This window comes from Aedes albopictus, chromosome 2 (genome assembly GCF_035046485.1).
Source record: "Aedes albopictus strain Foshan chromosome 2, AalbF5, whole genome shotgun sequence".
Classification (NCBI taxonomy): Eukaryota; Metazoa; Arthropoda; class Insecta; order Diptera; family Culicidae; genus Aedes; species Aedes albopictus.
The window spans coordinates 396,155,022-396,170,715 of record NC_085137.1 but is presented as its reverse complement, the minus strand read 5'-3'; the positions used below and the strand labels follow the sequence as shown (position 1 = coordinate 396,170,715).

The following is a 15,694-nucleotide window of genomic DNA, read 5'->3' as shown; positions in this document are numbered from 1 at the left end:
TCTAAGATTTCTTCCTCGTGGAGCTCCACCTGGGATTCCTTCTTGAGTTCTTCCTGCAGTTCCTCCAGGGATACATCCTGCGATTCCTTGCAGGGATTTCTTAAGGGATTGCTCCTGGAGTTTCTCCTGGGATTCATTCTGAAGTTTATCGTGGGATTACTCCTAAGCTCCTTCTGGAATTCCTCCAGGAGTTCTTCCTGGGTCGCCTTCAAGAGTTCCTCCTCGGATTCCAACAGGGATCCCTCCAGAAGTTCCTCCTGGGATTCCTTCAGAAATTCCTCTTGCAGTTCCTCCTGAAATACATCCTTGCAGGGATTACTTAAGCGATTCCTCCTGAAGTTCCTCCTGAGATACCTCTGGAAGTTACTTCTAGGATTCCTCCTGAAGTTTATCCAGAGATTACTCCAAAAGCTCGTCCTGGGATTCTTCCAGAAGTTCATTCTGGCACTCCTCCATGAGTTCTTCTTAAAATTCCACCAGGAGTGCCTCCTGGGATTCCTCCAGGAGTTCCTCCTAGGATTCCACCAGGAATACCTCCAAAAGTTCCTCCTTAAATTCCTCCAGGAGCTCTTACTGGGATTTCTTCAGAACTTTTTCCTGGGATTCCTCCAGGAGTTCTTCCTGGGACTCCTTCCTAGGATTCCACCAGGAATCCCTCCTGGGATTCCTCCAGAAGTTCCTCCTGGGATTCCTTCAGAAATTCCTCCTGCAGTACATCCTGCGATCCCTTGCAGGGATTTCTTAAGAAATTCCTCCTGAAGTTTATCCTGAGATTACTCCAAAAGCTCCTCCTGGGATTCCACAAGGAGTTCTTCCTGGGACTCCTCCAAGAGTTCCTCCTAGCATTCCACCAGGAATCCCTCCTGTGATACCTCCAGAAGTTCCTTCTGGGATTCCTCCAGGAGTTCTTACTGGGATTCTTCTAGACGTTCTTGCTGTGATTCCTTCAGGATTTCTCCAGAAGTTCCTCCTGGGATTCCTACTCCGATTCCTCCAGGAGTTTTTCCTGAATTTCTTCTAGAAGTTCCTCCTCGGATTCCAAATATAGGTCATGAACTTTGCAGAGAAGTGAACACTTGAGGCCCCAAAGGGGTTTTCCCGGTGTTGCTCCTGCGTTTAATCCACAGCAAATTTGGTGGGATTTCTCTCAGGACTTGACACGAGATCTCCACAGGAGTTTCTCTCACGATATGTCTCAAATATTGACGCAGAACTTCTCCTAGAGTTTCTCAGGATTTCTCTCAGAGTTTCTACAGGAGTTATTGCAGCGATTTCTTCTAGAGCTCCTCCAAGGATATGCGCAACAACGACAAACACTTCTAACCGAAAAAGCAATATTCTCAAGCTATTGAATGCATAGTCGAGAGTAATGGGCCATCTATGCGTATAACTGTTGTTCTTTTGTATATTCTTTACGGCGGCATCACTTATTATCATCAAATCGCAGGTCGTTATTCGATCGCCCCTTCAATATGCAATGTTTAAATCCCCCTTTTCCAGTATAATGTGTTGATTGCTCCGACATGCGGACACATTGTTTACCATCGCCGTTATCAGTGCGGCGCTAGAGCATGTTTGTCAAATATAGACGTCCATCGCGCTAATACGCTGTGCGGCCATGTGACGAGGGAAAACGCCTTATCAACCGCAAAATCACATGCACTCTCGATAAACGTCGTCGTCGTCGTCGTCGGACACCTGTGTGCGATCACAGTTCATGTGCTACAAACAAATTATCATCTATGACATAATAATATCCGAAATGCTTCCCCTTGCTCGGGTCATCCTTCCACTGGTTTTAGCCAGTGTTGATCCCGGTTCATAATCGCACCTAATCAATAACAAAAATAATGATTGATCCATTCCCCTCTTTTCTTCTCTTCCCACACCAACAGGTTGTAACGACGGCCTCCGGCGTTATCTCCTATCCATTCGACACCGTCAGAAGACGCATGATGATGCAGTCTGGCCGTGCCAAGGCAGACATCATGTACAAGAACACCCTCGACTGCTGGGTCAAGATCGCCAAGACGGAAGGTTCGTCGGCCTTCTTCAAGGGCGCCTTCTCCAACGTCCTGCGTGGTACTGGTGGCGCTCTTGTGCTCGTCTTCTACGATGAGGTCAAGGCTCTGATGGGTTAGATTTAAGTTTAGCGAAAAAAATTTAAACTAAAAAAGTTACAAAAAACCAGCTAAAGTAAAACTAAACCAATTAAGGTGGAAAAATCAGCAGTAAAACCAGTGATCTATTTATTTGACGCTAGAAAGAAACTCACAAGCAAGCAAACCTTGCCCGTTATTTGTAGAAACAATACAAAAAAAAATCGACAAAACTACTCAAAACTGAAACGATGTTCTTTATAATCAGCCAGGACTACACACTAATTGTAACCAAGCCATACGAGAATAAAGAAATGTTTCTTACCACGTTGAACGAACAACACCACAGACCTTATCGAACTATGGAGACGAAAGAGAGAAGTGCACATTCCGTAGGATTGTTGTACGATGTCATTTCAAGAGACCGATGCCAGATAGAAAAATTCAAGACACTTATTGTACTGTGAGAAACGAACGAGCAGAAGAAAAACTCTCCAAGAGTTCCAAAGACCAGTATCATCGTATGCATGACTAACTTAAAAAAAACTTCGATCAAGCAGGGCTTGACCTAACCGAAAAGCGGGCACGATAGAAACTAAACAACTGCAGCTTCAGTTTTATGGATCCTAACGCACCATCAAACGTTAAAATGATGATTTGCCGAAGAGAATCGAAAAATTTGCGAATAATAGTTACAACCTGAGTAAAACCAAACATATTGCACCGCGGTTGTTGTTATTTCACACAGAAAGTCCCCAATTTGGTATAGACGAGCGCACCCGCCGTTGTTCAGGAATCTGTCGGAATATGGGCAAATGGATTTGGGTAAGTTTATGTTTAGTTTTATTTACTTCAACATCTTTGGGACAATTCGTTCACAGACGAACAATCTTCTTCAAAAATCTATCGCTTAACCCCTCAGGACGCGCACTGTTGTAACAACACTACCAAAAAAACCTCGCTCGTTGTATACAGCGCGAGCGCGGTGCAGTTTCAGTTGCTTGATGGCGCGCGTCCTGAAAGGTTAATTTACACAGCCCCCATTTATTTATCTAATTCTACATAAATAAAACTGAATCTAGAATTCTATGTCACACATTTCGATCTCCTACTGCTGCGCTCCATTCCTGGGAACGTCCTGTCCTACACTTTCCAAATCACTCTCGACCTGGTCAGCCCATCTAATCCGCCATGCTCCTGTCGTCTTGTACCTTCCAGAATTCTTGCGAACACAATCATCGCAAGGTTACTATTCGGCATTCTTGTTCGTACATATTCTTTCGGCTTTAGCAACCTTCTGGATGGTGGTTGCAGGAACTTTGTTGGACTGGACAGAAAGTGTGGAAAAGCGGGCATCGAGCGGCTACCTTTTACCAAAGCTGTGGCACCACCAATGAACTGGGAACAGGATTTATAGTGTTGGGCAAGATGCGACAACGTGTGATCGGGTGGCAGCCGATCAACGCAAGGATGTGCATGTTGAGAGTTAAGGACCGTTTCTTCAACTACAGCATCATCAACGTCCACTGCCCACACGAAGGGAGACCCGATGACGAGAAAGAAGCGTTCTACGCGCAGTTAGAGCAAACATACGATGGTTGCTCGCCGCGTGACGTGAAATTCGTTGTCGGCGACATGAACGCGCAGGTAGGAAGGGAGGAAATGTACAGACCGGTTTGGAAAATCTTACGCGCCAAACAAAATTTTTTGGGTCGTCATACAAAAAATCTTATATGGGGGGGAGGGGGTGTCGAAAAATCGCTAAAATGCCCTTACGTAATTAATGGACAGCCCCTTGTCTGTGGACGAACAGTCTTCTTCAAAAATCCATCGCTTAACCCTTCAGGACGCGCGATGTTGTAACTTAGTATAACACTACCAAAAAGAACCTCGCTCGTTGTATACAGCGAAAGCGCGGTGCAGTTTCAGTTGCTTGATGGCGCGCGTCCTGAAAGGTTAATTTACACAACCTCCATTCATTTATCTAGTTCAAAATAATTACATAGATAAACCAAAAACGGCTAATAACAAGACAGACGTCTCCCCTCTTGCTCCATATACCTTGGGAGCTACAAGCATACTAGCAGAGAAGAGAAGAGCATCTCAGAACAAACCGAACACACGAAAAGTGATAAATTTTAGGCGTGAAAAATCGACTCGATTTATTTTGTTTCTGCCCATTTCGTTTCCATCGTGTATAAACGTCAAAAAAACTGAATGGATCAAAGTGTATTGATTAATTCAGGTATAATTTAAAATTAATGAACAGATGACGTCATATCGATAAATTATCATATTTTTCGAAATTTTGTTTCATTGAGAGCATATCAATTGTTGTTTCGTTCGACCACTATTGCAATAATATGGTACACGTACCAAAGATGTTCTTTGCAATTTCAGGCTGTTACAAAGCATCATAATGGTGTTTTGCCAATTTTTCTTAATTATCATAACGATTTTACACATATTCCCATCACTATTGTATCGCGTACCCTATTTACGGTTTTAAGAGATAAACAAATTTGACTGTGTCTCCAAAATACATTCTAGTTAAACACATTTTTTTTGCGAATCAGTTTTCGAGTTAATGTACCTGCCTCCGAAATACTTTGCTTATTCGTGTCAACACGGTTGAAATTTTCCGTGTAAAAAGTGTGACTTCAACCGCTAGGTGTCGCGACCAACAGCATGAAATATTTATCAATTTCTGACTCGGGAGATGACCTTCTCTTCTCTGATACTAGCGCCACGAACGACTTCTGGGAACAACATCATGAATGAGTGTGCATGCGATGCTACCATTTCCACCATTTCCGTATACGTATTTGCATGTACACGCACACAATCATATTTTAATGTTTCTGTGAATCGTTGAGGGCGTTTCAACCATGTCGCCTGCAACAGGGTGGGAGCTGTCTGTCTTGTTGTTAGCCGTCTTCGATAAAACTGAATCTTGAGTTCTATGCCACACATTTCGGTTCGCTACTGCTGCGCTCCATTCTCGGGACCGTCCTATGCTACACTTTCCAAATCACTCTCGACCTGGTTAGCCCATCTAGTCCGCTATCATGCTCCTATCGTCTTGTACCATCCAGAATTCTTGCGAACACGCAAGGTTACTATTCGCGGCATTGTTGTTCGTATCCTTTCGACTTTGGCCACCTTCTGGATGCTGGGTTCACCGTAAGACCGCAGCGAGCTCGTGGTTCGTTCTTCATCGACATACAACGTTGTCCTAAACGCCGCCAAAGCTCACCCTTAGCGCCCACCGGACACATTACTAGCGTCCTGTACATTAGGCCGTCCCTTATTTTGTAAAAATTAGAAATGTTATAAGTTCGTTAGTGGAAAATGATCGTTTTACCTAAGAAATGATCGTGTAAAAATTTGAAATCCATATCTCAAGGCTAAGTGGTCCCTCAAGGGGCCTATTATAGTTGTCAAAAATGGTATGGGACCAAAAAACATATTTTTTTTTTCGACCGAAAAGTACGCTATTCTACTAAAACTGGTGATTTTAGGACCCTAAAGGGCTAAAAATATGCTTGGAATTGCGATATCTCTACTCGTTTCTGAGTTATTGACAAAAAAAAAACAACCGATAAATCAGCATTTTTGACCATTTTTTTAGATTCCGAAGAAAACCAACACTATTTTGTTCGAGATGCTCCATCCGTTTGTGCCAGAGCTCGAAACTTCCTGCAGCATTACATGACATGGCCTTTTGCCTGCTACTCACCGCCTGGTCTAGCTTCTCTCTAAAACAAAAGCTCTCATTTTTGAGTAACGCCCATGCCGCACAAGGACTGTGTTGGAAACACATTTTTTAAAATTGCTCATACGCTCACATTTTTGCAAAATATCAATATTTTTCGGTATTTGAAGGTGGTTTATAAACCCAGTGAGGTTGCCATGTCGAAATTATTGCAAAATACATGCTCATGTGAGCGTACGAGCAATTTAAAAAAAATGTGTGTCTCCAACACAGTCATGTGCGGCATGGATGTTTACTAAAAATGTGCAAGCCGAACACATTTTTGAGCGAAGGCGTTTTTGCGTGTTGAATTGATTGTTGGAGTGGCTCGCAGTTGCCACCAACTCGCCGTTCGGATTATCCACTTCGCAGCCATCGTCAAACTTGACCGAGTACCCCTTCTGCACGATTCTACTCACCGAGAGAAGATTGGTTGTCAATCCGGGAATCAGTTGCACGTCGCTGACTGTGACGCCGTCTTGATCGCCTCTGCACTTTGGGAACGTCCATAAATTACATCACGCTTTTAGGGGGGAGGGGGGGGGGGTTCAATAAAGTGTGACAACCCATACAAAAATTTCAGAGGTCTCATACAAAAAGTGTGACATAGGGGGGAGGGGGGGTTAAAAATGGGCAATTTTTGCGTGACGTAATTTATGGACGCTCCCTTTGGCTGGAGATTTGCCGAATCGCAGGCAACGATGTCCGGGCTGCAAAACGGTGAGTCGTCGATATGGAGAGCGTCCAACATAGCTCTGGTCCTCACAAGTTCCTACCTCATGCTTCCACGGGTCAAACGATGACAAAGACCGCCAGCTAAGAGTTGTGCGCTTAGCTGGTAGTGCAGCCTGGGCTTTGTTGTCCTTCTGACTTCAGCTAGATTGAGGAGGTACGATCCGAGCGTCTGTTCACCAAGGAGGAGCGGCTCAAACAGCGTCTGTTCTGGCATCCAGCGGCTGAGTAAGAAACGCTGCACCACGCCCAGCTAGATCCAAGGTGGTAGCCCCATCAGCGTGGTCGTCCCGGTGTTGTTTGGGGCGTTAAACAGAACTGGCACGATGGCCCTCCGGCGAGACAGGAGTGTTGGCGTAGGTCCAAAAAGCCACCCGTAAAAATCCCCCTTGCGAATAACATAGGAGAAAATACGACTCGATACAATCGGCAAAGACCCACGCAACGAAATAAGGACTACGATTGGAAACTTGGAGCATGGAATTGCAAGTCACTAGGTTTCGCAGGAGGTGACAGGATAATCTACGACGAACTACATCCCCGCAACTTCGACATCGTGGCGTTGCAGGAACTTTGTTGGACTGGACAGAAAGTGTGGAAAAGCGGGCATCGGGCGGCTACCTTCTACCACAGCTGTGGCACCATCAATGAACTGGGAACAGGATTTATAGTGTTGGGCAAGATGCGACAACGTGTGATCGGGTGGCAGCTGATCAACGCAAGGATGTGCATGTTGAGAGTTAAGGGCCGTTTCTTCAACTACATCATCAACGTCCACTGCCCACACGAAGGGAGACCTGATGACGAGAAAGAAGCGTTCTACGCGCAGCTAGAGCAAACATACGATGGTTGCTCGCCGCGTGACGTGAAAATCGTTGTCGGCGACATGAACGCGCAGGTAGGAAGGGAGGAAATGTACAAACCGGTAATCGGGCGAAACAGCCTGCACGCCGTATCGAATGATAACGGCCAGCGATGCGTAAACTTTGCAGCCTCCCGTGGTATGGTAGTCCGAAGCACCTTCTTCCCCCGCAAAGATATCCACAAAGCCACCTGGACCATCAAACAGAAAACCATATCGACCACGTTTTAATCGACGGTAAATTCTTCTCGGATATAACCAATGTCCGCACATATCGCAGTGCGAATATAGATTCGGATCACTACTTAGTCTCTGTATGCATGCGCTCAAAACATTCGAGCAGCTGTGTAACGTAGAAGTGGCTCAAGACTACGCTCAGAAGTTAGCAGTGGCCCTACCAACGGAAGAGCAGCTTGGCGCAGCTACACTTGAAGATGGCTGGAGGGACATCCGATCCGCCATAGGTAGTACCTCGGCTATAGCACTAGGCTTCGCGACTTCGAATCACAGAAACGTCTGGTACGACGGCGAATGTGAACAGTTGAAAAACGAGAAGTATGCAGCATGGGCGAGAATGCTTCAACACCGTACGAGAGCGAATGAGGCACGTTACAGACAGGCGCGGAACAGGCAGAACTCAGTCTTCCGGATGAAGAAGCGCCAGCAGGAAGAACGAGATCGCAAAGCGATGGAAGAGCTGTACCGCGCTAAGGACACACGAAAGTTCTACGAGAAGCTGAACCGATCGCGCAGAGGCTTTGTGCCACAAGCCGACATGTGCCGAGATAATCACGGGAATATTCTCACGAGCGAGCGTGAGGTGGTCGAGAGGTTGCGGCAGCATTACGATGAGCACCTCAATGGCGACGTTGCAAGTACCGAAGGTGGCGTGGTAACAGATCTAGGAGTATGTGCACAGGACGAAAGACTTCCGGCCCCTGACCTCCGAGAGATTGTGGAGGAGGTTGGCCGGCTGAAAAACAACAAAGCCGCTGGAGCAGATCAACTACCAAGCGAGCTTCTAAAATACGGTGGAGAAGCACTGGTGAGAGCACTACACTGGGTCATTACCAAGATTTGGGAGGAGAAAGTATTACCGGAGGAATGGATGGAAGGTATCGTGTGTCCCATCTACAAAAAGGGCGACAAGTTGGATTGCGGGAACTACCGCGCGATCACACTACACTAGGTACTGAGCGCTACCTACAAGATACTCTCTCAAATTTTATGCCGCCGTTTATCACCGATTGCAAGAGAGTTCGTGGGGCAATATCAGGCTGGATTCATGGGTGAACGCGCTACAACGGACCAGATGTTCGCTATCCGCCAGGTGTTGCAGAAATGCCGCGAATACAACGTGCCCACACATCACTTGTTCATCGATTTCAAATCGGCGTATGATACAATCGATCGAGAACAGCTATGGCAGATTATGCACGAATACGGATTCCCGGATAAACTGATACGATTGATCAAGGCGACGATGGATCGAGTGATGTGCGTAGTTCGAGTATCAGGGACAGTCTCAAGTCCCTTCGAATCTCTCAGAGGGTTACGGCAAGGTGATGGTCTTTCGTGCTTGCTGTTCAACCATAGATAGAATATGTTAGTTCAACATTGCGTTAGAAGGTGTAATGAGTAGTGTGCGGTAGTTCGGCAGCAGCAAAGTTTCGCGCGCTCGCTTTGCTAGATTTTTGCGATTTTTTTTTGCGATTTTTGGAGGAAAAGTTTACAGGCCGCGTTTTCATTCGGTCGTCGTCGTCGTCTATTTGACTGCTCATCTTCGTACGGGGTGATTTAGTGAGTTTTTGGAGGCAAAGTTTACAGGCCGCGTTTTCATTCGGTCGTCGTCGTCGTCTATTTGACTGCTCATCTTCGTACGGGGCGGTTTATGATACGATAAATGCAACAAACAACATTTTTTTGCGATTTTAGTCAACAGACATTGAAATGTTCGTCACGTCAAGTGTCGGCCCAAGTTCCAAAGCCACGTTGGTTCAAATCACTTTATTTTCTCTTTCGTTAATTTTCGCACTTCGAAAACTATCTGAATGGTTCGTCATCTTCGATGTCGGCATGTGTTTTGTTTTAGTCCAAATGAAAATAAGTGGTTTGATATTAATAGGGTTGCATGAATCACTCCACTTACCAAAGTGAACTTATATCATGCGCCCTTTCCCCTCCCCACTAACAAAAAGTCCTTCCCATGACAGACGTGGAGACGCAGAGGTGATCTCGGTCTTTAGTAAGCAACGCACGTCATAATAACATTCCTTTCCTTCCTCGATGACCGTAAGGACGTGGCCGGCGCCGTTATTGACCTAATAAAGTTTGGAATTCTCGAAGATGCACATTGAGGACGGTAAGCTACTCCCAAACTCCGTCTGTTGGTTCCTTGTGCAACTTCGATTGTTCTGGTCAATCACGGAGTAGCAACTACGAATAGTACGGTCATCTATGCTCATGCTCATGCTCATTGCGTTAGAAGGTGTAATAAGGAGAGCGGGGATAAACACGAGTGGGACGATTTTCACGAAGTCCGTTCAGATGCTTGGTTTCGCTGATGATATTGATATTATTGCTCGTAAATTTGAGACGATGGCGGAAACGTACATCCGAATAAAGAGTGAAGCCAGGCGAATCGGATTAGTTATTAATGTGTCGAAGACAAAGTACATGATGGCAAAGGGCTCCAGGGAGGAATCATCGCGCCCGCCACCCCGAATTTATATCGAAGGTGATGAAATCGAGGCGGTTGAAGAATTCGTGTACTTGGGCTCACTGGTGACCGCCGACAACGACACCAGCAAAGAAATTCAGAGGCGCATTGTGGCAGGAAATCGATCTTACTTTGGACTCCGCAGAACTCTACGATCGAATAAAGTTCGCCGTAACACGAAGTTAACCATCTACAAAACGCTGATTAGACCGGTCGTCCTCTATGGGAACGAAAAATGGACCTTACGTGCAGAGGACCAACGCGCCCTTGGAGTTTTCGAACGGAAGGTGTTGCGTACCATCTACGGCGGAGTGCAGATGGAAGACGGGACTTGGAGAAGGCGAATGAACCACGAGCTGCATCAGCTGCTGAGAGAACCAACCATCGTCCATACCGCCAAAATCGGGAGGCTACGGTGGGCGGGTCACGTCATCAGGATGTCGGATAGCAACCCGACTAAAATGATTCTCGAGAGTCATCCGTGCGGAACTGAAGACAAACAGCCATGGACCAAGTGGTATGGAGACGGCTACTATGTACAGCAGAGGCCACCCCGGGCTTAGCCTGATCGGTGAGTAAGTAAGGCAACAATGTCCATCGTACCATCCGAGGTACCACTATTCGCTGCCACAAACTTTACCGTTGGCGTTTTCGAGGTTCTCCAGGAGCTGCTTGTTGCTCGTCATGTGCGCATACGCCGCCGAGTCGAACCGCAGTCGCAGTCCCTTGCGATATGTCCATTAGTGTGGGTCATCGGAACCGATTTCTCAGATCGAAGCTTTTTTGGTTCCGTTTCGGGTCCTGAGCATCTGTGCAAAATTTGAGCACGATCGGTTGCGTCTACACTTTGCGCATTGCAATTGAAATTTGTATGGGATTTTGTATGGAAAAACATACTTTTTTGCATTTTTGTCATAAGTTGAAAAAGTTTGTCTGAAACTATTTAACCGATACTGTAAAATGATAGCCTAGGATGTTCTGAAAATTTTTGTTACAGACCGCAAAGCGATCCGATGCTTGTGAAAATAGTTATAACCAACGAATCGCATGCATGTATTTATGTTTTAACATGTGAAGTTCCTCCTGGAGTTTTTCTAATATCCTTCTGACTTGTCTTCTGGATTCGCTTGGTGGTCTAGTGAATACCGCTACTGATTCATTTGCAGAAATCCGCGGGTTCAAATCATGGTCCGTCCCTTTGTATTGTTCTACCCTTCCTACTGTGTATTTTTGTATCTACTTTCTCACTCTTCTCATGTAACTAGTATTCTGCCTTCTGAGAAATATCATCTCCTAAAGCCTGCGCACTTTAGAATCGGTACACTTTCAACCGGCTGCAGATCAAAAACGGTTTAACCTAGAAAAACATGTTGTAAGAAGCAAATAAAGCTTATTTGTTGTATTTTGTAGGAAAAATATGAAAAATTCAGTTTTCATTTCTTCAAGATAAAATTTTGGCCTGATTGTGAAATTCATGCCATTTTATTCTGCACAAATCAATGCTCATCAACATTTGCAAATTTCACAGCTTACGGGCTGATATTTCCACAAGAAACTAAAATATATTCATCAAAGATAGCATAGCATAGCATAGCATGAATACTTGCACAAATCTTGGATGGAGTTGCAAAGTTGAATATATCCATTGATATTGCTGATGTCGCTACTATCTACAATGTCATAGACCCACTCAGCTCCACACACCTGGCCAAGTCCTTGCAAGCATTTATAAATCCCTTCATCAACTTAGAAAGAGCCCAGAACTGAAGCAGCTTCCAATAGATGAAAGGATGTTGAAAATAGCGAATTTCCAACTTATAATAAATAAATAATATTAGAAAGATCTCACCAATTGTTTTGTGGTTTTTGTGGTCCCATGTCGATCATCTAATTGTAAGCAAAAAAGCACGGATCAAACGAAAACAATGAAAATGAACGCAGATTTGGAAATAATTTACGCTTGAAGAGCCACTAAAAACCGATTCCGGGCGGATGATTGGAATGAACTTACCAAATTGTCCACATAATAGTGGATTTGACTGTACAGGATATGTACGCCATTTTCATAAATGTATAAAAAGCATTAAATTTAAAAGGAACTTTCTCACCAATTTTGAAACATCTTCGTCGAAGAAACATTGCTTGCCCTTTCCGGTTGCGGGGAAGAAGTGTCCCAGTAATGGTTTGCGTCACGATAATCCGGCGGACGTTCGCTCGCTTGCGCCATCCCATTACGATCACGATCACCATGAGCTTTTCGTTAGCCACACACTTTTTCCTTCATCTTCTTCAGGGCGTAACTCCCGTCGCTGAACTCTGATCTTCATTCTATTCCAGAGTTCGTAATCACTTTCACCGAAAAACACACACTCTTCAGTATCCTTCCAAACAACGCGCATATTTAATTAATGTTTGAAACTGAAATACTAATAACAGTTCAAAACGGAAGAATCAGCTTCCAAATTTCTTAAAAATACTGACAGGCGGAAGGCAAAAACGCAGCACGAGAAAATTCCACGTCTATAGGGTACTGCATGAAATTCTCTCCTTCTCTTTCACTCTAACACAAATTTTGTAAACAACAAGGCCACGAAACGTCAAAATCCCATACAAAATCAAAACAGTGCGGTGCCCTATATTCACGCGCGGCACACTACGATCTAAAATATATTCATCAAAGATATGCTCAAAACAAGTTACGACATTAAACTCTTGACAAATATGGTTCACAAGACCATAACAAACTTATAGCCTTATTGTCCATTCACGCTATATTCAAAACAAATTTTTTTTTTTCGTCGGCTGTTCGAGTCCGTATGAAGTTGATCATCAATATTAACTTCTTTTCTCGATCAGCCTAGATAGCTGTGTAGTGTCGGTAGCGATTGTCTCAATTGGCTAAGAATAACACTACGGACCGCCTGTTCCGGTGGTAAGAATCCACCAACAGGTGACCCCTAATTCATGGTGTGATGCGGCTTTATGCTTACCGTGCCTAGGAATGAATGGCTAGGGGGGTCTAATAAAAACCTAACCGCTAACGGAGCCTGTGGAGTACCAGGGCGCCCTCCACAGTATGTAGCCCTTACTGCGCTAACCGGAGCAATGGTGCAGTGGACCTTGTGTTTCTCCGAGACAATCAGCTGCCCTTCTTTAGTCTCACTTGAGGCTAAATAAGGGCGGGATTATGAAGATGTTGTTAATTAGTTTAAATTTTCACCTATATGGTTTCGCATTATGCGATTTACACAGTGCATTCTGTGTATCCTCGCCTTTGGCGTTTTCCAATCGATACCGATTTGGTTTTATTGTTGCTGTTCTTTGTTGTGCTGTTGTTGCGAAGAGTTCAATCTTACCTAGTTTGGGTAGTGGCTACGGTTAGGGTAGCTCAGATCAATCTTCAGCATAAAAGAACAGCAACGATCAATCTTTGCCGACTTATGCAAAATGGTACAGCCCAAGTGGCCTTGGTACAAGAACCTTACTTTCGTAAGGGAAATTTCTATCTAGGAAACCTTGTGAACCCGGTGTTTGCCACTTTCAGTAAACATGAAATGGCAAACTCGCGTGTCATGCCTCGAGCCTGTGTGCTTGTCAACAACGCAATAGTTGCTACACTCATCTCTGAACTAACCACCAGAGATGTATGTGCTATCACAATTGATGTATCTGTTGGAAACCTCAACAGGAAATACGTCTATTGTTCTGTGTATTTATCGCATGATGAACCATCCCCTACGGATGCTTTCAAACAAGTCATCGCATACTGCACTTCAAAAGGCCTTCCGCTAATTGTTGGCAGTGATGCTAATGCTCACCATATCATCTGGGGCAGCTCAGACATTAACTTGAGAGGCTCCAGTTTGATGGAGTACTTAAGTAGTACAGATCTTGCATTACTTAACATAGGCAACCGCCCAACCTTCATGGTATCTGCTAGAGAGGAAGTGTTAGATATAACGCTTTACTCTAGCAGAATTAGTCACGAGCTGACCAATTGGCATGTGTCAGATGAAGAATCTTTATCTGACCATCGCTATATCTTTTTTGAACATTTAAATGTTACTTCGCAAACATTGCGTTTCAGGAATCCTCGGTCAACAAACTGGGATCTTTATACTGATTTGGTTGCAGCCAAATTTCATGGATATTCACCATCCATTGACACTCCAAGTGATTTAGATGATGCCGTTGATACTACAACGACCTTCATCATGGAAGCTTTTGAAGAAGCATGCCCTCTACGGTCTGTGAAGATCACAAGAGGAACCCCTTGGTGGAACTCTGATTTGGCCAAACTCAGGAAACAATGTAGAAAGAGTTGGAACAGACGACGTTCGGCTGGTTCGGAGGCTTTCAGGTCGGCTCACAAGGCCTACAGGAAAGCTCTCCGGTCTGCTGAACGATCCGGCTGGAAAAACCTTTGTACAAATGTTTCCAGCTTGAGTGAAGTCAGTCGGTTAAACAAAATCCTTGCGAAATCTAAGGATTTCCGGGTGAACGAACTTCGTTTGCCAAATGGCGATCTGACTTCCTCTGATGAGGAAGTTCTGGAATGCTTATTCAGCACACACTTCCCTGGATGTGTGGATATTACATCTTCGGATGATCCTGATGTCTTTTCTTGTAGTTATGATTCTTTAGCTTCGGCTCGGAGTATTGTAACTATAGAATCGATTGAGTGGGCTCTTAATAGCTTTGCTCCTTTCAAATCGCCTGGGGCAGATGGGATTTCTAGACCAACATTTGAAAAGGGCGGAAGAGCCAAAATGTAAACAAATCACTTTTCAGCATAATTTGATGAAACAACTCATAAACTGATGATTTTTCCTGACGTTAGCTCATAAATGAATTTCCACTTCTGGAAAACAATAATTTAAATAAAGGCGGATTTCCACATCTGATTTTGATCACTTCGATTGGTTGTTCCGCCAATGATCTTGCGCCTTTGAAAAAAAGCACAAAAATGCACAAAATTGTTAACACTGTTGAATAAACAGTCGAGAACAGCATCTCGCCATTCATATATATCAAATTTACACAAAACTTTTACCCCCACTTTTGATTAAAGTCGCCCCAAACTACTTACACCGATATTGAAAAGCCTTCGTCATTACGTCGTGCTTCGGCGCCCATCAAAATGTCAGAGTGGAAATCCGCCGCGCACTTATTGCTCTTGTTGCGCACGGATGGTTCTTACGCCCAAGATCAAATCGTGCGTGTTTCATCGTAAAATTCAATGAAGTCGCTGACTGACTGCAATAAGTGGCGAAAATATGGCTTCAATGTCTATTCAGGATATATTTTCTCCAAAGGATTTGGATGATATGCAGGTGGTAGAGCTTCAGTGATAAAAATGTTAGCGAATGGTCTCAAATCTATTGACCGGCATAGGTCACAGCAGGTAGATTCAGCAAAAGGTGATATTGGGAACCAGGCCCGTGCACAGAAAAGGCGACAAGGGAGGGATTTTACCCAATTTTAGCAAAGGGTGAAGGAGGCCTTGTGTATAGAGTATTGGCAATGGG

At 44.5% G+C, this 15,694-nt stretch overlaps 2 protein-coding genes across 2 annotated transcripts in view; both read left to right on the top strand.

Moving 5' to 3' along the window:
- LOC109413463 (ADP,ATP carrier protein 1) overlaps positions 1-2,237 on the top strand; it is a 37,186-nt gene extending 34,949 nt beyond the window's left edge. Inside the window, exon 3 of the mRNA XM_019687138.3 lies at positions 1,896-2,237. Coding sequence (XP_019542683.1) covers positions 1,896-2,141 — 246 coding nt within the window. The 3' untranslated portion in view covers positions 2,142-2,237. The remainder of the gene's footprint in view (positions 1-1,895) is intronic.
- The window catches only part of LOC109414878 (DAZ-associated protein 2), a 353,216-nt gene that overhangs the window by 282,479 nt on the left and 55,043 nt on the right, over positions 1-15,694 (top strand). The window lies entirely within an intron of this gene.